The sequence below is a fragment of the Peromyscus leucopus genome, chromosome X (genome assembly GCF_004664715.2).
Source record: "Peromyscus leucopus breed LL Stock chromosome X, UCI_PerLeu_2.1, whole genome shotgun sequence".
Lineage (NCBI taxonomy): Eukaryota > Metazoa > Chordata > Mammalia > Rodentia > Cricetidae > Peromyscus > Peromyscus leucopus.
Genome location: NC_051083.1, coordinates 98,351,706 through 98,372,882, shown reverse-complemented (window position 1 = coordinate 98,372,882; position 21,177 = coordinate 98,351,706). Strand labels below are relative to the sequence as shown.

The window sequence follows — 21,177 nt, the reverse complement described above, 5'->3', positions numbered from 1 at the left end:
ACCTCCTCCCCTTTGCCCGCCCGACTCCTGCGGGCCTTCCGCCCGCCTCCCGCACTGCTGGCCCCGCCCTCGGCCCTGCCCATTCCATCTTCCACCTCCCTCCTTCTGGGCGGTCCTAGCTGCTCACCGCCAGAAGAAAAGGCACCCGTTCCTCCCCTCTTCTACCTCCCATCCTTTGCTCAGGAGCTGCCTACATCGCAGTCACGCCCCTTCCTTCCGAGGAGCGTTCCGGCTGCGTTCGCTGGTAGACCCCTGACTTACTCCTCCGTCTCCGTTCTCTTTCGTCTCTTCTCTTAGTTCTCACTGCCTTCCCCCCCTCACCACCACCTCCAGCCTTTCTCGCCTACCACTATCCGCTGCTCCACCCTCCGGCCCGGTATCCTGCTTGCCTGTCCACTGCGACCAAGGAGAGACCCGAGGGAGCAGCGAGGTGGGGAGTAGCCGGGACCTGGGGCTTCCTCCCTACCCATCCCCGGCCTCTGGCCCGGGACCGAACCCACTTGAGCCAGCAGAGAGAGTCGTCACCTTGTCTTCATTGCCTTCAGGGGTAGGAGAAACGTCGTTACTTTTTGCGGGGAACTGGGGCAGTAGTCTGTGGTGTTATGAACTTGATCATGCCCTTATTTGTGAGTGGGTTTTTAATAATATGTGCCTGTGGGGATTGCCTGTATGTTCTACTTTCTTTGCTGTTGGCCTTGAGTTTTCTGAGATGTGCAAGAAGTTTAAAACAGTTTAAAAGTATGGACTCCTCTTCTACTTCTAGGAGATGCTGGACGGTACCACGGCTGATGCTCCTTTATTGCCTCCCTGGGTTCTTGTAGGTCCCTACTGAATTGGTCACTGAAGGAACTAAAGACCTTAACTAAGTTAGGGACTATGAGGTCTGTCTTTAGTCCTGCTTGCAGGTTTGCCCCTTATCTCAGATAGTTAGATAGCTTTCTTTTAAGTGCTTAGGCTTGGGGTGGGAGCTCACCCTCCCTGACCCCAGGGCCATGAATTCTTCAAGTTTTAAAATGTGGAAGTAGTGTACCACCCAGCTACATGCTTTATGCACGCATGTGTGTTTCTGTGGTAGTGGTGGTGGTGAGGTTCCGGAGGCAGATTCAGCCGTTATTTGCTTCGTAAGATCTGAAGAGTTTAATTAAGTAGTTTTGCAAGATCACGCAGGTGTTTGTTTTAAGGTCCGAGCCTTGGGCACTTCAGTTCACCAAAAGCAAGATTATCTTCATAGATAGGTGAAAATGAAGAGAAAGGACAGGAGTAGGGAAAATGACAGATTTTATAGACTGTGAGCAGTCCCTGATGATCGCCACTAATAAATAGCAGTATGCTAATAATTTTCAGCAGGGGACTGAATACAAATTAATGAAAGGTGAACGGGAAAGATTTGAGAAAGCCTTTTCTGTTAATGTCCCTTGCCTCCATGAAGAGTCGATGTCAGGAGATAGTTTTAAACTTGTATGACTATATCCTTTTCTTCCCATTTAGAGAGAAAATTAATTAATCACCATAATCTCTAGTGATGAAGGGCTAAGGATATGTAAGTCTTCTTGGGTTTGGCCACGTGAAACGTTCTTTCTCAGGTCAGCTTTTGCGAAGCCTCCTCAGACCTTTCAGTACCCTCATTCAGTAGCTAAGAATAGTCAGAAATGCCATTTTGGACATAGGGTAAATTGTCACCTATCTCCTACCTCTCTTAGGTTGGGCAAGTCTCACAAGCTTATGAGACTGGTTGTGTTGAAAGACTTGTTACTGAGATGTCCCCAATCTATTGCTTATTCTTTAGGGAACAAATCATTTACATATATTTTAAACTAATTTTCTTTGGTTGATTTTAACTGGGGTGAGGGTCGGGTGAGAAGTTAGGAAGGTAGAGAAGGGATGTTACACGGTGACAATTTTAAAGGCTATCATGTTTCAGATCAGCTGGGAGGGAACGGCTGGCCTGACCAGACGAAAGTTTAAAACTGCCCTGGGACATTTTAATAGCCAGGTGGTTGTAGAGTAGTCGCATCTATTTACAGACGATAACTCAGGTTCCAACTATTCTGTATGGGTTTGCCTGGTGTCATTTACAGACACTTTTTGGCGCTCCATCATACTTCATTTTAAGTTAGTTACTTCTTTCTTTGGAAAAGTTTGTGTCTCTGTAAAATTGAAAGTTTTTTTTTTCTTCTTTCTAATTCACAGCCTAGGTGCAAAGTAAACGTGTAACTCCACCTGTATATACAGTAAGTTTTACATGGGCATCGTAAATCTCTATACTGGATGAAAAATAGTTTAAAAAGAGATTTTTAGCAATTCATATTTGACATTGAGATTTGGACCTTAAAGTGTACTTTTTCATTTATGAACTAAGGTTTATTAGACTAATGACTAACTTAAGGCATTTTCTGAGGTCGACTTTCCTTCCTTCTCTATTTGTATAGAATGAACTAGACTCCAGAATGCTAATAGGAAGAGAGCTGGATGGCTACTTTGACTTTGAGGTCCCACTGAGTGCCAGCATTCTAAGTGGGTACATCTGCTTCTGGGCCTCTCCGAAGAGCTCTCTCCCAGGGCCTGTGCCTTCTTTAAAAGGGTGTCTTTGTAATTAAGCAGCCCTTCCCCCCAACTCCCTTCTTCTTTTGATCCAGTTTTTTAGGCTTATTTTCCATTTGGAGACAAGAGGAGTTTCTCACACCCTCCTGCTCCCCTCTTAACATTTCTTTTCCTTTATCCCAGAAAAATCACACCCCACCACCAAGTTCTCAGGATGGTTTGCAGTTTTGTTTTGTTTGGGACAGAGGGAGTGTTACCAGTGAGGAGGAGTAGAGGATATAGTCCCTCTTGGGAAATGCTTGTGGCCAGGTAGCCTCCTCCATGGAGACTGAGCATTTGGAATGCATGAGAACAGTCTATTCTTCAGGACTGTCTGGTAGAAATTGTCCTTTGCACCCATTAAGCCCAGCTTAAACCCACTGAAAGGGGTGGAGAGAGGTGTGTGTGGTCGGGCCTAGCCTTTTAGGATGGTAAATGTTTCCAAATCTCCTATTACATCACCTCCTTCTCCCATGGATTCAGTGAGTTTAGAGATCTGCGTGACAAGTTAATTAGCTGGGGACTGAACCAATTTGTTTAGAATTGTGATCTATTGATTTCCTGTCCCCAGGAATTTTTGTTGGTGTTTTACTATGATGTGTTGTCTTTAGCATTACTTTTCATTCCTTGTTGCCTTTTGTGGACTTTGGTCCAAAAATCTAGGTTCCCACCCCCAAGTCAAAGGTTAGAATTTAGTTGCAGGAACTAAGGGGGTATTAAACAGGCTGGGATACCGCATTACTCTCCTCCATGGTGGGTTTCTGACCCTTTCTAAGGAAGTTGCCCCTTCCACATACACCACACACAATCTGAACAAAAAAAGAAAGAAAGAAAGAAAATGAAAGAAAGTAGAAAGTCATTTGCTTTATAAAAGCATCTACACAGGCTCCCTTGAACAGAACTAGCTTTCCTAGTAAGTGTCTTTAAACTATGACTTGCTAGGTTAAAAGAAAAAAAAACAACCTCAGTATAACTGGGCTTTTTCAGGACCATATTTATTGCATAAAGGACTACATTAGCATTTGCTGTGTTGATTATTGCCTGAACTAAATGAGGCTATTATTGGGCTTTTGAAGCCTTTTGTTATACGGTATGGAGTTAATTGTCTATATCATTCTGGCTTGTAATAATGCTGGCCGCATTAGACTCAGCCCACACATGCTTGTAGGAAGCAGTTAGCATTATTTTCTGGAACTTTTCAGATTTTGATGTCTAAGGATGAGACTCTCCACCTCATTTTGGTAAAATATTTTCTTTCCAGTTATTATATTTGACTAGCCCAAGGACCTAGAATGTTGTTTTTTGTGTGTTTGTTTGTTGTTTTTGCAAATAACAGCCACTGGTACCATTTTAAATATGAGTCTATGATAGGCTTTCCAGGTGAGTCGTTTGGGGAGAGGAACCTGGGCTTCAGCAGGGTCTCCTCCACTGTACATTGTGGGGATTGGACAGGGTGATTTTGACTGTCATTTCTCAAAAGTTCATGATTGTCTTTTGAGGCTTCACTACAATCCTGTACTCATTCTGTGTGGGTGGGTGAGGGGGTGGGGTGGGGATGAGTCTGTAATAATGTATCTATAGAAACGGGCTTTGTATTTTAGCGGTATCAAATAATAAACCCAAGACTCTGGACAAAACTTCAAGAATCCCAGTAAGTTTTTCCCTGGTCCCTCTGCTAATGTGAATTTTCCCTAGTTTGGATCATAGGAGTATGTAATGTTGCCTTTAGGTAAGAGTGTGTCACAGACAAAGCTTTGTAAGCTGGTACAGAGTAATGGAGTAAGAAGCAAAAGGAGCCATAAACATTTTCTAAGGCCGGGTGGTGGTGGCGCACGCCTTTAATCCCAGCACTCGGGAGGCAGAGCCAGGCGGATCTCTGTGGGTTCAAGGCCAGCCTGGTCTACAGAGCAAGATCCAGGACAGGCACCAAAACTACACGGAGAAACCCTGCCTTGAAAAACAACAACAACAACAAAAGCAAACAAACAAACAAAAGAAGCAAAGGGAGCACAGGTGAAGAATCTCATACATTTTGATTTTGTTCCCAGAATTCCCGGATGGACAAATAGGTTTAAGTGAGCTCTAAACACTTTCTGGGACATAGAAATAGTTCATTTGTGTATGTAGCAAGCCCATTAATGCTGTTCTTCTGCCCTCCACTTATACTCTTCCACTTAAAGAAAAACCAAACCAGAACCCAGTGTCTACTTGTCTAAAGCACTGGAAATTAGTTTTAAATTGATGCATCATGATATCTCAAGATAATATCAATGTGGGTGGACTGTGAAGGATCCAGAATGAGAAAAGGGAAGCAGGAAGGCCCAGATATGATGCTTGTTTGATAGCTTCAAAAATAATGTTGTCAGACTGGGGAAAAATCGAGAAAACAAAAGTTTGTAGGCAACTAAGCGCACCACATATAGGTACAGTTGAGTGGTCCACACACAAAGGGTTATTTATTTGAGACCTTTAGTACATAGAGAAACTTAAGTTTCATGGACCTTTAATTATCTTTTAATAAATAAGATATAGTCTGTGTGTGATATCTGATTTTTGATACACTCATTCCTGGTAAACTAGTGGCTCTTCACAAATTGAATGAAATTTCTTCAGCCAATATATAAATGTAAATACTGAAATCCAAGTGAAGTACAGGCGCATGTTTCATACTTTGTGCTTCTGGGGGAAGAAATGCAGGTGGATTTACTTGGTAATAGTTCCTAATGCAAATCAGTCCCTCTCTCTGTCCCCACCTCTTGACATTTGTGAAGTCACTTTCACTCTTTCTCTGGCTGCCTGAAATGGCATTAGTCAGTGTGACTTGATGCCAGGATTTGGGATTCTCTGCCCAGCCCCTCTCTGACTTGCCATGTGACCAAGGGGAGCTGAATTAGCTGCTCTAAGCTTCAGTTACCCTTCTGGGAAGAGAGGATATTAATACTTCACAGAGGTGTTTAGGCATGCTTCATATTGGGCACATGCTTTGAGGTCATTGGATGAAAGGTGTTTGAATGATGGCAGAGCAGGCTTAGTATAGGGTCCTGAGCAGGTGTTCATGTTTAATGAGCTTTTGCTCTCTTAGAGCATACAGTGAGTGCCCTTTGGTGCCCTATAGCCTTACTGAGTATAATTAAGATTGACCCTACATTTGTGTTATTGACCCTCTCAGTGTTTAAGAAAAGTAAACATTTTCATACTCTGTGATAGGTTGAGGTAAAATAGAAGGACAGTAGTAACTATCAGGATGAGGAAAATAGTTTAAGAAAGAGACATTAGTTGGAACGCACCCTAGTGATCAGTGAATTCTTGAAAGCACCTTCAAACTGTTTGAGTAAAGCAAATTTTGATGTGTCTGTTTAAGGGAGAAAGTTTTGAGTAATATTTGCCTGTGACAAATATTGGTGATAGCCAGTAACTGAAACCCAGCTATTGTAGTGTTTTGTGCACAGCTGGTTTTTATTAATGGTGGAATATTTATGCTTGCTCTACAATCCGTGGCTCATTTCCATGTGTATGTCAGAACTTAAATACCCCCAAAGGCAACATTAAGATAACATTAAATATAAATGTGGCCAAGCTAGAAAGGGTGGATTTTGGGGGGTATTTCCCTTATATTTATTGGTGTTGTTTTAGACTACAATAACTAGTCACCTTTACACACTGATGCTGATCTTTTCCCTTCTTATAATATCCCATAGTAAACTTTACATTTTGATACTTTTGATATGGACAAGTGATTGGCTCCCCACTTTATGATGCAGATGAAACTGATGTATGTATTTTTAAGAGCATTTTTTCCCCAGCACATGCTTCTCATTATCCGAGAGGCCTGGACTCAATCAGTAAAGGAGCAGAGAAACCACATAATTGAGAGGAGAATGACGGTGGTGCATACTTGGAATATTTGTGGGAAGGGGATTGCTGACATCAGAAAATGTAGTGGCCTGAGTGTTAACAGCATTGAAGAGAAATCAGCTTTCTGTGTTGCTGTGTATTGAGAATTATTTTAAGGTGATACAAATATGGGCCAGGTTTGACATCTTTTATGAAGTTGTCCTGGAAACTTTGATGAAGGTTGTTAGAGAAAAGTTCAATTAAAACCTTCCCTGTTAGGAAGCTAATTAGCTCATCCTTTACTCATTTTAGTTGTTTTCAAGATGTGCTGATTTGCACTGAATTAGTGACATCCTCTCTCATGTGATAGCGAATTAAGATAAAAAAATAATTGCAGATGAGGAAAATCAGTTAGACTGCCAGTTTTGAAGAAATCAAATTCCCTCTGTTACCTTTGGGCTCTCTGTTCAGATCTGTGTTTTACTCGTTTATACAGTGATCCCATTTTAATTTAGTATCTGCTTTTACCTTGTGGCTCATGAGTTGTGAACCACAACTTACTAATGGGAGTTCTCTTTGTGAATTGGGGAAACACAATGGATCATAACACACCATTTATTAAGGTAATAGTCTGTCTTCTTTTCTTCTATGATTTTCTTCTTTCTTCTTCTGTTTATCCCTGTGTGTGTGTGTATGTGTTTGCGTGTTTGCTTGAGTCCATGCACATGTCAGGGGGAGGAGATGGGGAGAGAGAGAGAGAGAGAGAGAGAGAGAGAGAGAGAGAGAGAGAGAGAGAGAGAGAGAGAGAGAGAGAGAGATTGTTTTCTAAAGCAAACAGTTTTTGGAGCTAAAAAAATATTGATGACCGGCTTTACCCTCTAGAGCATTCTTTTTGCCGGAGGCTGCCAATTAGGATTTTGTAGGGCAGTGTGGTAAATTTTCTGACCCGATTGTTTCTGTGACCAGGTTAAGCACTTCTTCCTTGGTAGCATGAAGGGGAAGGGTTGGAGTGGGGCTAACCGTAAGCACAAGCTTCCTAATAGTTTCTATATTAGGGAAGTAAATATTGGCTTCTGAGATTTCAGGGCCATGTGCAGAAGTATAGACATTCTAATGGAGGGATCAAATATAAGGTCTACTTTGAGCCTCCCTTCCCTCCATAGCTTGTAGGAGATGGTCATTCTCTATACACAGTCCCTCATGCTTTCCCCACGGGCCATGCCTGCATTAGTTTCTGTTAGTGCGGCCGTTGCTTAGGCTATATGATGCGTGGCATAACCGATCGTAAGGACTCTAGTCCTTCTTTGAGAAGGCGGGGTCTAGCTTCAGTTCTCCAAGGCAACACAGTCGAACTAGGTTTGCGGTTCTTGCAGATCAGCAGCAGGAGGAGGGGCTGCCTCTGTCTGAGGAAAGCGCCTCAGGTTCTTTGGCGTGAAGATCTAAAACACTGGCTCTTATCCATGCACCTGCTGGATGCCACACCTGCAGTCAGCACCTGAGCCCCACTCAGACACAGAAACCTGACTGAAGGCTAATGGGGCTTCTTTCCGAAGTTGTCCAGCAAAATGGGGGACAGCGCAACACCCACGAAAGTTAGATGGAGTCAGTCGTCCTGTTCACTTGGGGAAACATCTTAATACTTTATGGTAGATGAAACAAACTTACTTCGACCGCTGAGGGGATTGGGGTTTTTGAATGAGTTTCTCTTATTTTAAGTTAAAATTAAAAGGTAATTAAAGAATTTCTGTTGTAAACTGTCTTGTTCCAAACCAGACGAGACCTTTTTCTTTTACCTGAACATAGGGCAGGAACTCACAAGATTTGGTTTCTGATCCTGACCCTACTGGTGAGCAACAGTGAAACCTTGATGCAGTTAGTTAACATTAGCTCTCTGCTTGGGACTTGGGTTTCTCCAGTTGTAAAGTGGAGTTAATCACATTTGTCTTTACTTCCACCCACAGCTGCTGAGAAGACTAACAGAGGTGAAAGAACCAGTGACTCTTTAGAAAGAAGGCTGAGAAACTAAAGGTAATAATAATGTTAGTATTCTGTCTTTTATACCTTTTCTTCTGTTGTAGCTGCTATCAAAATCTTTGGAAAGTTACTGCTCACTCTTTATGCACTTATTGAGCACACTGAATACACGAGTTACTGGTTTAGGTACTGGGATAGAAATAGCATACACTCATCCCATGTCCTCCAAGATCTCATATTCCAGCAACTTGCATGTCCATTTCTGGCCCAACTTGCTGTGACTTCTTCCTGGACACTGAGAAGCACAAATGACTAGAACTACCTTCTTTTATGTCTCTGAATTACTACTGAGGACTTACATCCCTGAAGCAAGGTCTGCTTGATTGAATTTATACAGAGGAGGTGACCTGAGAGTAAACAGAGGAATTGGTTTCACACTTCCCACATACATGATCCTCGAATGACTATTTTCTTCAAGGGTCCATAATTCTTTTGGCCTTGGTGAATTCTGTTCTTATTCTGTGGTCCAGCTCTCTCTTATGACTTTAGCACTGAAATATATACCAATGACTTCCAAAGATATATTTCAGTATGTCTTTGAAATCATGTTGTCCCCAAATTCAGTACCTTCTACCTCAGCTCAGAGATTTTTTTCTTTGTGCATTGTCAGAGATAATAGTTCATAGTTATGTGTTCTATAAAACTATTAGATTAGACTCACCTTTCCTGAGACCTCTTGTTTCCCCAGCTCAGATTATTTGTCGTTTTTTCCTACTACTGTGTCTTCTTGGTATTAGTGAAAGCTAAACACTTTTAGCCATAGTAAATGCTCACTAAATGTTGGTGAATAATGCACTGTGATTAGTGCTAAAATTGAGCTGTATACAAAGGACCATGGGAACATAAAGAGAAAAGAATTCATTTTTCTATACTGAGCAGAATTCAGGGCAGGCACGAAATGGAGAAGGATTAGTGAAAATCTTTGAAGGAGTGGCTGAACTACACTTATCTGAGAGTTCTGGAAAAGAAATGAAAAAAAAAAAAGAAACGCCCATCATGTGAAGCCAGGGACATCTGGTCTGCTGCCTTCCTTCCCTACCTAAAACCTAGGTGGTTTTTTAATGGTCAAATATGCGCATAATCTTGTGTTTATAACATATTGCCCATTTAAACAGGTGGCATTTATTCATATTATATTAAATCAGGTCACCTTTTAAGGTGCTACTTTCATTGAAGCTGCAAATAGAGGCATGCACAGAGACTCCTTGCTCATACATTTAGTTTTATATAGCAACACACCCATTAGGATACCTTGAAGATTGGGATCTCAAAACTAAAAAATTCTGTTCTCAGAAAGTAACAGGCTGGGTCACTAGAACTGAATGTCTTCAAGCTGACTGTCAGACTATTCCAAGGGCAAAAATGAAAGATGATATAAGCCATTACAGGCCATGAACCTGTTCTCACCCATCTGATGTTCTTACTAATTAGCTTCTTGGCCAAGTGGCAATTTGGGGCAAGTGCATGCAAGCTAGATTCCTCGGGGAGCCCACATTCCACTCTCTGCCATTTCAAAAGCCACTGAGGTCCTCCACTGCTTCTCTTGGCTTTAGTTTCTCAGTGTCCCCAGAGCCCTGCTCTGACCTGGTGGAGAAACGGGGGCAGAAGAACATTCTATTAAGTGAAAGAAAGATTTCAGGCTTTGGTGTTCTGCTACTTTTTCTCTGTTTATTTATTTTTAATGGATTGTCACAAACATTTGTGCTCCTTGACTCATTAATTTCACTTATGGGATTGTATCATTAACAAACAATATTTATTGTATCATTAAGAAACAATATTTATTAGGATTAAGATTTTTTAATAGCCGGGCGGTGGTGGCGCACGCCTTTAATCCTAGCACTCGGGAGGCAGAGCCAGGTGGATCTCTGTGAGTTCGAGGCCAGCCTGGGCTACCAAGTGAGCTCCAGGAAAGGCGCAAAGCTACACAGAGAAACCCTGTCTCGAAAAACCAAAAAAAAAAAAAAAAAAAAAGATTTTTTAATAGCATTAAGAAAATATATTTTTTGAAAATATGGCAAAGGGTTAAATCACAAAGATGTTTTTGTAACATTATTTAGACTAGCACAAAATTGGAAACCATTTGACTATCCTAATTGGAAAATGGGTAAGTGCATCTTGATACACTCATTTAATGGACTCTTACATGACCATTACAATATTTGTTATGATGTCTATGCCAAAACATGAGTAAAAGGCTTGTATTATTATATATTATGGGTATATTAATATTTCTTTGTGTTGGTTGTGGTGGTTCATACCTGTAATCCCAGCACTGCGTAAACTGAGTAGAATGATTGCCACAAGTTTAAGGCCAGCATGGACTACATAGTGAGTTCCAGGTTGGTCTGGGCTACACAGTGAGACCCTGTCTCCAAAATCAAAAGCAAGTGTTTTTCATTGCTTGCAAAGGTCTAAATAGAACGTTCACAAATATTAACAATGCTGAAGTGCTGGATTTATAAGTGATTTATCTTCATTATTACAAATATTTGCATGCTGTTTATGTTGTTTATAAAAATAATGTGTAAATAACAATACCATAGTGGGGAGGAGATTGTTAAGGCAGCGGGTAGGTAGATTCTTAAATCTCCCTTTTATGTTCATCCTGATTTTACGGATCCCTTATAGTTTCCTGAGGTATTAAGTGGCAAGATGGGGTAACATGATCTAACATCCCTCTTTATAAATGAATGTGTATTAGAGGATAAAGAGTGTTAGGGACAGGATTCACCCTCCTGGGTTTCACTGGCCCTCCACTGTCTATGTCATAACTTTGTTGCCCATTAATATGTTTGGGTCAGTTGCTTCAAAGCAAGATAAATGAAATTGTAAGTAGGATAAAAAAATGGCCAATTCTGGTCTGGCCATGATTACTCAGAGGGTTAAGGCACCTGCCTCTGAGAAGACTTGAGTTCCTTCTCCGGGATCTGCATGGTAGAAGAAGACAATAACTCCAGGAAGTTGAAGTCTGATCTTCACATGCACAATATGGTGTACATGCCCACACACTGGTGGTGTATACATGCATGTGCACACACGTGCGTGCGCACACACAGACTAAATAAATAAATAGATTGGTAAATAAAAAATAAACAAATTAAAATGTAGTAAGTTTTTTTTTAATGAATTAATGTTTTAGAAACAGATTTCTCACATGATCCTCAGTAAGAGCTGAAAATTTCAAGGCCTTACAGTAATTTTCCAACATGATATAGGCAATGAATGGCATAGAAAAGAATCAATGCCCATTCTTCACTTACAAATTTCCTAAGCAAGAGCAAGTGCCTATCTGGTATGTAAGTTACAGGACTGTGGGCCATTAAGTGATCTCCCAAGAGTCTTCCAAATTCTGGCCATTGATGGCTTAAGAAAGCCTGCACCAATAACTGAGATGCAAATAGGGACTTTAAATCAAACAACTTTCATCAATTTTTTAAAGCATTCTAGAAAAAAACCACTAAATCGACATAATAGTTAACTTTTTTTGAGTCTTTACTGTGTGTAATGATTCATGCTTAATACTTTACATGGAATACCTCCACTTCTCTTAATCTTAATAATAATCTTAGGTTGTGTGGACACCATTGATCCTAATTTGTCAGTGATGTCACAGAGACACATGGAGGTAAAGAAAATATGGATGAGATCAATTCATGAAGACCTTGATTTGGGATTTGAACTTGAGAAGTGAGACTCGAGAGCCCTTGGCTGTGGTGCTTTTACAGCTTCCCATTACCCGTGAAACTCAGTGATATCTTATGCAAAGAACTGAATGTGTGCTTTGTGTTGCAAGGCTTCTTGGGAAAGGTAGTGTCTATGAGCGATCAGGCCATTAAGTGGCCCAACTTGAGATTACATGTGAATCTACTGGGGCTTCCTGGCTTAGTTGTTGTTAGATTTATTTATTTGAAGGGGTGTTTGGCCTGTATGTATTTGTGCATTATGTGCATGCAGTGCCTGTGATGGCCAGGAGATGTTGTATAATACCATGGAACTGGAGTTACAGTTGTGAGCTGCCCTGTGGGTGCTGGAAATTGAACCCTGGTCCTTTGGAAGAGCATTCAGTGCTATTAACCACTGAGCCATCTCTCTAGTCCAGGCTTCTTGCTTTTTTTTTTTTTTTTTTTGGTTTTTCGAGACAGGGCTTCTCTTGTGTAGCTTTGCGCCTTTCCTGGAACTCACTTGGTAGCCCAGGCTGGCCTCGAACTCACAGAGATCCGCCTGCCTCTGCCTCCCGAGTGCTGGGATTAAAGGCATGTGCCACCACTGCCCGGCATATTTTTTTTTTTTTCTTCTTGCTTTTAATGAAGGGGTGTGTGTGTGTGTGTGTGTGTGTGTGTGTGTGTGTGTGTGAGAGAGAGAGAGAGAGAGAGAGAGAGAGAGAGAGAGAGAGAGAGAGAGAGAGAGAGATTGATTTTAGTTACAAAGACATAGTCACAGAAATTTTGACCTGGATGCTTTCTACTTATCTGGAAATAAAGTATGAAGTAGATTCATCCGAATTTAACAGAGAAACCGGTTTTCTAGACTAGGTTTTCCATCCTTGTTTGTGTAGTAAAGGGCAGAATGGAAAGGAGGAAGTAGAAGGGTAAGAAAGAAGACCTCACAGACTTATTGCAAAACTTATTTGAAGGGCAAAAATATGGTTTGTTCTGGCTACCTCGTCATGTTGATTTTGCTGGGTCTTGGCTTGGAAAACATCTGAGCTCTCACTAATGTGTTTGGCTCAACTTTCAGGTATATGGGGAGAGGTTAATGGCTGCAAATGGAGCAAGAATTTAGCTTCACCTTGCTGCCTTGTTACAGAAGAGGTGGATAGATAGATTAATACTGCATTTGTAAAGACAGAGCTAGGTCTTTCCTTTCTTCTCTGGTCTGCTAATGTCAAAGGTTCTCTGTGTGTCCAAGAGCAACAGGGTTATTTTATTGATTGAAGATGATGTCAGATCCCTGGCAGTGGCATGATTAAAAGTGTGGGCAAATGAAAGGTTGCAGAGTTAATCCTATTTCAGTTCTTGTGCATGAGGCAAAGGATATTCTCTTTAATAATAGTGTCGTGTTTTTCCTTAGCATGCCAGTGGACAGGAGGTCTATAAAAAAGAGCCATAAGCTGGGGAGAACTCTGTATAGTTTTTTGTTGGTTGGTTGGTTGGTTTTTTTCCTGAGCTGATTTGCTTTCCTGTTAAATGGAAACCCAAAAGATATGGTATGGAAGTGTGTGAACACAGTGTCCAGTTGGTATTTTAAAGTGATTTGGGTTTTGAAAAAGATGTGGCAAAACTTGAACAAAATTGAGGGGAAAAGAGATTTTGGCTAAGTAAGATTTTCTCCAGTGAAGATCAGGGTGTCAAAAGAAAGCCAGTCTCAGTCAGCATGAAGAGTTTAAGTAGTTCTAGAGAAGCCTGTGGCACATTCTCTCCAGGGGCTTCTATTTGAATGCCTAGGGCCCTTTTCTAGTGTTTCAGTTGAAAAACAGACAATTGTTTTCTTCAGAATAGGACAATAGAAGCATGGTAGTTATTTACCATAGTTCTATTCACAGTCTAACTTTGATTCCAATTAAAACTTGTTTCTCTGCTTTGAAATGAGGGGAGACACCCTAAAATAATTACCTTGCAGATTGGAGGCAGTTTTGCTTTTGATCATGATTATACTTTGGACCAAAACAAGATGGAAAGACAAATTTCCGGGTTTGTTCACTCTATATCTGCTCAGTTTATTTTTGGCAACCTTGCAAGGAAATAATGTTAAATTAATCACTGTGTGGTTTTGTGGATTTTTTTAAACTTGAAAATTTTGGAAAAGCTCCCAAAATACAACGATGCTCATGTGTTTCTTCTGCATTGCCGTGCTTCTCACGGAGCCTCTGGTGTGGATTAAAGGTTTTTTTTCCTTTAAAGTGATATGAATGAGTTATGGCTAAGCCAGGATGTGGTCCATGTGCAACCTTACCTAAACACAAACTCTTACATTTTACAATAGCATTGGTTGGACTTGGAGGGATTTTTAGAGGTATTCAAAGCAGAAATTGTGAATGAAGATGATCTCAAATCCCTATCTGTGGGATATTTGTATCTCATCTCCAATTGAAATGGAATAGAATCCATGCTGAGATACAGGGTCAGAGGAAGTGCTGGGAAAGCAAACTGAGGCATATTCTGCTGCGTGGAGAAGGGTTGCTGTTTTGAACTGTGTAGGATGTTCAGCTTTCCTATTCTTGCAAGGGTGATGGGCTGTTGATCAGACTGTAAGCTCCACGAGAGCAGGACCTATGTTTTGTGTATCTCTGTATGACTCATTGTGTCTAGCACGAGGCTGGCAAATGTCTGGAATGGTCAATATTCAATAAATATTAAATGACTTGGCTGAAGTTTTGTTTTTCTTCTGCCCATCCGAGACTGAGGCAGTAGAATCAGGAGTTTGATATTTAGTGGTCTTTTTTTGACCTTAGATCTAACTTACGATTTCTGCCTTCCCTTTTGGTTGTAAGTCATTTAAATTCATGAAGCTATCCTGCTACTGACACCAACTGAATGTTGGTCCCCAAGGTAACAATGGTTGTGGTTATTTACCACCACCTAGGGTTCCAATAGGCATGGCTTTCCAAGGCTGTGAGAACTTGAACACAGCAGCCCTTTCCAGGGTCACATCTTAGCCTTTCTGTCTCTTGGAGACTGCAATGACCTCTTGTACACACCTGCTGGCCAATGGGGTTTGCTTTCTGCCTTAGTGGAGATAGACTCTGCCCCTCATTTAAAAGCCAAGCAACATGGGACAAGACTTTCCCTTGGAAGGAGTAGTTTGGTTAACTGCCGGCTCTTGGTGGCAACTTAGAAACGACATTTTTATTTTTCCCTCCCTACCCTTCCTGAACATTTCAGAGTGACCAGTGGTTGGACTCTTGCCGGCGCTTACCCTGAACCTGAGTGTTAGGGGAGAGGGAATCTGCTGCTGCGGTTTCTGGAGCTGCTCATAAGCAAGAGTTCCCTATCCTGATCAAGGCTTTAAGCCTAAAAGAAAGCAGAAATAGGTATGAACCATTGGTATGCATATATGTGCGTGTGTGTGCCTCTGCTTGAGCTTCAGCACGTGGGACCTGCATTTCTGTGTGCTGACCCACATGAGCGCATGACTGTGTGCGTGCTGGATGGACGGGTGTGGCATGGGAGGGGGTGGCATACCTTTGAAGGTATGGGGTCTGGGACAGCTCAATGTCCACATTCTCCTGCCTTGCGGGAGAGGGTTGGAAGTTATATTTGTTTTAACTACAAACATTCTTGTTTCCACCCTTTTTTTTTGCTAGAAGAAAAGAATTTGGTAGTCATCTGTCCAATTTCAGGCAAAAGAAGAGGTTTTTACGTTTGAGTCTTGAGTCCAAATCTAAGAAGCGAAGCATGTCACTGGAGTGGAGAGAAAAGGCTAAGTTGGTTAGCCTTTTGGTGGTTAGCTTACACTTCCCCCCAAAATATGGAGGAGATAGAAAAAGAGCTTCTTGACCTGGTAACGGAGCTCAGAGGTAGAGTGCTGACCTAGCACGCCTATGACCCTGAGTTTCATTTCTAATATTACAAAAATCCATCAATAAGATAATTACTTATCTAAATAACCAATAATAAAATATGATTTTGGAAGAGAAACTGTTGGGTCAGATTATTCCTTAGAACAGTTGGAAGGCAAGGAGTGATAACCATCAAGAAATAAGAAAAGCCAGAGGCTGAGCATGTCCATCTGCTGTACACAGTCTGGATGTCCTGTAGCACTAAGGAAAGGGATTTGCAGAGAGCTTGGAGGTGACTTAATATCATAGATAGAGACCTGGTAGGTAGCCTGTAGAATTTTTATTCGGAAACCCAACACTCAATAGGTAGACCCTTACAGTGACTTTGTGTGTGGTATGTCCCTTCACACCAAGTTCCTTCAGATCTATGCAGTGAAAATTTCATTGTTTAGCATTGTTGTTTACTTGTAGTATTTAGCATGACAGATTCTTTCCAAAGAGTGTTTGAGTGTCTGATAAAGTGATACGTGCAATAGAGTGTCAGGAGAGAAGGGGTGGTGCACGTGACTTGCCATTCAATTTTTCAGATGAGAAAATAGATGTCATGAAAAAAAGAGTACTGTGTTAGGTTACCCAGTATACAGTATTATGATGTGAATCTTAATTTGTGCTGCTGCTGTCTATTTTGCAAGATCCATATTAGTTCTTTAGAAGAATTGAAGGAGGTAGTCAGGGACATGGTCATCGGAAGGATGGACTTTGATTTTTCAGTTTCTAAATGCTGCCAGAGGAAGATTTCAAATTGAAGAGGTACTTTCCCCTACCTTTGTCCTACCTAACAGCAAACTATCATTGTGTCTATCCTTGGATGGACTAAAGAGAAATGTGTCAGTAATACTTGTTCAAAGCCATTTTCTTATTAAATCATGGAAGATCCAAAATGGATACTGAAAAGATTTTTTTTTAAGATTATGTTTCAGAGTTATAGGCAATGTGAGAAAAAATAACATTGAGGCAGGGTTCATTTGTGCCTGGTGCCAGCTAAGCTCTCCCTACCCATTATTTGTTTAAGTTATTATTTTGTATTTTATTCCTTCTATCACATGCTGAACTGATTCATAAATCCTGTTTAGGGGGTAACTTTGCCCACTTCTCTGTCTTCACCTCCATAGCATAAGACTTGTAATTTTTTTTAACTTAAATAGAGTACAGAGAGATGAACCTTGTAAGTAAGGTCTTAGAAAATTGCCCACTCTGATCACCCTGCTTGGCTGCCCCTTGTTTGCCCACTCCTTTTAGAGATTAAGTCAGGATTAGTTAGATCATGGTAAAAGAGGAAACAACTTTTTGGCCTAAATGTTCCTCAACATGTCATTGCTAAAGACAATAAGCATGGAATTAATCTATGATTTATGAATACAATTCTGTTTTGTTTCTGTAATGGATTCCTCCCCTTCAAAAACACATTTTCTTCCCCTTTAGAGGACTGATTAATACATCAGCTGGATGTTAAGCTTCCTGTTTCCCCTTCTCAGGTCAAGGGCAGCCCAAGTGCCCCATTTCTCTCTCTCTTCACAAAGCACCGCCAGCTCTAGAGATGAGAAATTCTGAAGAGCAACCAAGCGGAGGAACTACGGTATTGCAACGTCTGCTTCAAGAGCAGCTTCGCTATGGCAATCCTAGTGAGAATCGTAATCTGCTTGCCATACACCAGCAAGCCACAGGGAATAGCCCTCCATTCTCCACCGGCAGTGGGAACCCAGGCCCTCAGAGTGACGTGTTGAGTCCTCAGGATCACCACCAGCAGCTCGTGGCACACCCTGCTCGGCAAGAACCCCAGGGCCAGGAAATCCAGTCCGAAAACATCAGCATGGAGAAGCAGCTGTCCCCTCGAATGCAGAATAATGAGGAACTCCCAACCTACGAAGAAGCCAAGGTCCAGTCCCAATACTTCAGGGGCCAACAGCATGCTAGTGTTGGGGCTGCTTTCTATGTCACAGGAGTCACTAACCAGAAGATGAGAACCGAGGGACGCCCATCCGTTCAGCGACTCAATCCTGGGAAGATGCACCAAGATGAAGGACTTAGAGATCTTAAGCAAGGGCATGTCCGATCCCTGAGTGAGAGACTAATGCAGATGTCACTGGCCACCAGTGGAGTTAAAGCCCATCCACCTGTTACCAGTGCTCCCCTCTCCCCACCGCAACCCAGTGACCTCTACAAGAATCCCACCAGTTCCAGTGAATTCTACAAAGCTCAAGGGCCACCTCCCAGCCAACATAGTCTGAAGGGCTTGGAACACCGAGGCCCCCCACCAGAATATCCTTTCAAGGGCATGCCATCCCAGTCTGTAGTGTGCAAGTCCCAAGAGCCAGGGCACTTCTATAGTGAGCATCGCCTGAACCAGCCAGGGAGAACAGAGGGGCAACTGATGAGGTATCAGCACCCCCCTGAGTATGGGGCAGCCAGGTAAGAGTTCCCTTTCTGTCATTTCCTGGCCTCATCCCCAACCAGCCTCTTCTGCTGCCTGTTGGGAAAGGGAAGGCATGGGCAGGTGTTTAATAATAACAAGCTGCCCAGTGGCTGAAAAGAAGAGAAATGCTTTATTTTAGTGTTGATTTGCTCTTGCCTCCTAGGATTCCGGAAGAAGGGTCAAAGTTTCTAATCTTCCGAGTTCTTAAGGCCTTTCTTAAAAAGCAGAAGCAAATTATCTTGGACTTTTATACGTCTGCAAAATCTTATCACTTCCATAATTCACAAATCACTCTCATGTGTGAACCAACCTATCTGTTTCCTGTTAGTTACACTTTCTCAGACAATTATTGTGATACTTTTCAATACTAAACAGCCAGGGAGATATGATTGTTTGTTGGTGGAAGAATTATATACGTGTACCTATTCAGAACGTTCCTTGCCTTGAACTTCAGGTCCTGCTTCAGGAAATGCCTAAGCTGCTTCTTGGTTCTTCTGGAAAGAGTTTGTTAGGCAGCTGCCTTTCATGTTTATAAGCATCTAGGTTAAATTCACATTATCTCTGTAGAAGTTCTTCTAGATGCTAAAATGCAGGTGGAAAACTACTCTATCACTTGTGTTGTATGTTTCCTTCTTCCTAAGTCTATTTCTTAATCATTCAGCACCCATTGTCATTTGGATTATTTACCCAATCCTAAGATTCTTTTTTATTATTTGTATGATTACTGTTTGGTAGACTTTCAGGACATGGCGCAGGGGAAGGGTTAAACTGTGACAGCAATGGGAACAGTTATGCGTGGCGTCCTGGCCCTTTTCCAGTGTTAGGTAATGATGGGTGTCCATAAGCATTGAAGCCCTGGGTGGCTCACAGTCCAAGACTGTGATCTCATTGGTATCTTCCTCTTTGCTTCTTGTCCATTCATTCATTTGGGAAAGAACCTCCTGGCTTGACGTTGGTGACTCAGGAGGTAAGGCACTTGGGGTGGAGTAGGGTGGAGGTAAGAGAAGTTACCTAGCATTTCCTGGTATGTCTTTTCTCCCCTCCAGGTCCTGATTTTTTTTTTTATCCAGAGGCAATTCATTTTAGGCTCCTCCCCTTGTCTTACCGGTTTAGGATTTTTTTTCTCCTTAACCCAGGGTGATTTCTTAACCCTTTGCAAGTTCCTCTGAAGTTTTCAGAAGACAGGAGCCTAACTTTTGATTAATCATCTCAGAACAGGAAATGGGATCAGAACAGGGCCATTCAGCTTTCAACTACTGCAAGAAGCCAGTTCCCAACTGCCCAGTGAAATGGAAGACCCAGGGAGGGCCTGCACCCTTGGACTGCGCAGCTTAGTGGAAATCCATTCAAGCTAGGAAAAATGTCAAGGAAGCCTTGGGCTTTTGTTTTGGATTTCCCATCAGTATGGAAGCATCTGAGGCACTGCCTCCCTTCTAGAGGCCTGTGGATGGGCGGACATCTGATCGGTTGCCTTGTGGAAGAGTGTGTTGGCTAGGGTGTGGAGCTGAAGCCGGAGCCCCAGCTCAGCACATGGCCCGCCTTCCCAGGAAAGCTATTTTCAGAACTCAGTCACCAGCATTGTTTGTGATCTGAAATGACTCCCACAGTGTTTGAAGCTAGATGGAAAAGCTCTTTGATCTGCCTAAATAAATAATGAGACAAAGAGGGGTTTTTCCTTCCCATACTGATTAAACAACCAGAGAAATTAAGCTGCATATATCTTATAGGAAGATATGTATCTTTCCTCCTTCCTTCTAAATTATCTGTGGATCTCACTCTATTTATGTCTCTTGAAACAACAAAGCCCATGCTGACCTACGTTTGTTTTTGTTTTGTTTGTTTGTTTGTTTGTTTGTTTTTGGCTGTGCTGGGCATCTAATCCAGGGCCTCCAGCATGCTAAGCAAGCGCCCTTCCACTGAGCTCCACCCCCAGCCCTTGAGCAGTACTGTAACACACAGGTATGCTCTACCAGTTGCTTCTCTATGGGACAGGAACAGTGTGCTTGATAATGCCGGACAAATACCAAAATTGCCTGAGCTAGAGGTGTTCCATTGGACGTCTGGGTATACATCAGATAAATTCTGTCTCAAAGCATTTTTGCATGCCCCATGTGGGGGGGAGGGGCACCTATCGACAGATCCTTGGCAAAAAGAGGCAGTCCAACAGCTTTCCAGAAGTCTACTGCTTTTAAGTGCTGACACGTTTTCCTCCTTTATTTCCTGTATGGCTTGTGAATATCTTCCCAAGTAGCTGCAGCTCACAGGGAAAAAAAAAAAAAAAAAAAAAAAAAAAAAAAAAAAACAGAAAGCCTACGTTCTTAATTCTGAAACCGCAAATGACAGATCAGGATAAAACGTAAGGGTTTTTTTTTTTTTTTTTTTTTTTTTTTAAACAAACTGCTGTTAAAAAGAAAACACCACTTTCATTTGCCTTCAGAGATTCAGTGAAATGTTGGAGATTTGCTGTTAAAACGAACAAAATGTTATAAACAATCCTTTGATTACTTCATCATCTCCATGCCCTCCTCCCTACTTAAAAAAATAAATAGCTTGAATGTTCAGAACTCCAGATGGGAAATAAGGCCAAGTCATGGGAAGGATTTTTAAATGTCTAAATCTTGGTCTTTCTGAGTACTTGAACCCCCTTTTGCATCTTGGGTTTACACACTGATCAAGTGCTTTTAAAAAATGAAATCATTTCTGTTTATATAGCAGCCACCCCCTTTCAATTATTGAAATCATGCCCAGATCTGAG

General features: G+C 41.8%; 1 protein-coding gene across 7 annotated transcripts in view; it reads left to right on the top strand.

Moving 5' to 3' along the window:
* The first annotated feature begins 120 nt into the window (after nucleotides 1-120).
* The window catches only part of Amot (angiomotin), a 58,889-nt gene continuing 37,832 nt past the window's right edge, over nucleotides 121-21,177 (top strand). For 3 of the 7 annotated variants that reach the window (XM_028876904.2, XM_037199442.1, XM_028876908.2), the window contains exons 1-4: nucleotides 121-547; nucleotides 8,376-8,442; nucleotides 15,333-15,481; nucleotides 17,485-18,418. In XM_028876904.2, coding sequence (XP_028732737.1) covers nucleotides 17,547-18,418 — 872 coding nt within the window. In that variant the 5' untranslated portion in view covers nucleotides 121-547; nucleotides 8,376-8,442; nucleotides 15,333-15,481; nucleotides 17,485-17,546. Of the gene's footprint in view, nucleotides 548-2,190; nucleotides 2,232-8,375; nucleotides 8,443-15,332; nucleotides 15,482-17,484; nucleotides 18,419-20,306; nucleotides 20,382-21,177 lie in introns of those variants that run through there. The other 4 variants (XM_028876905.2, XM_037199441.1, XM_028876906.2 and 1 more) reach the window with 4 other exon arrangements.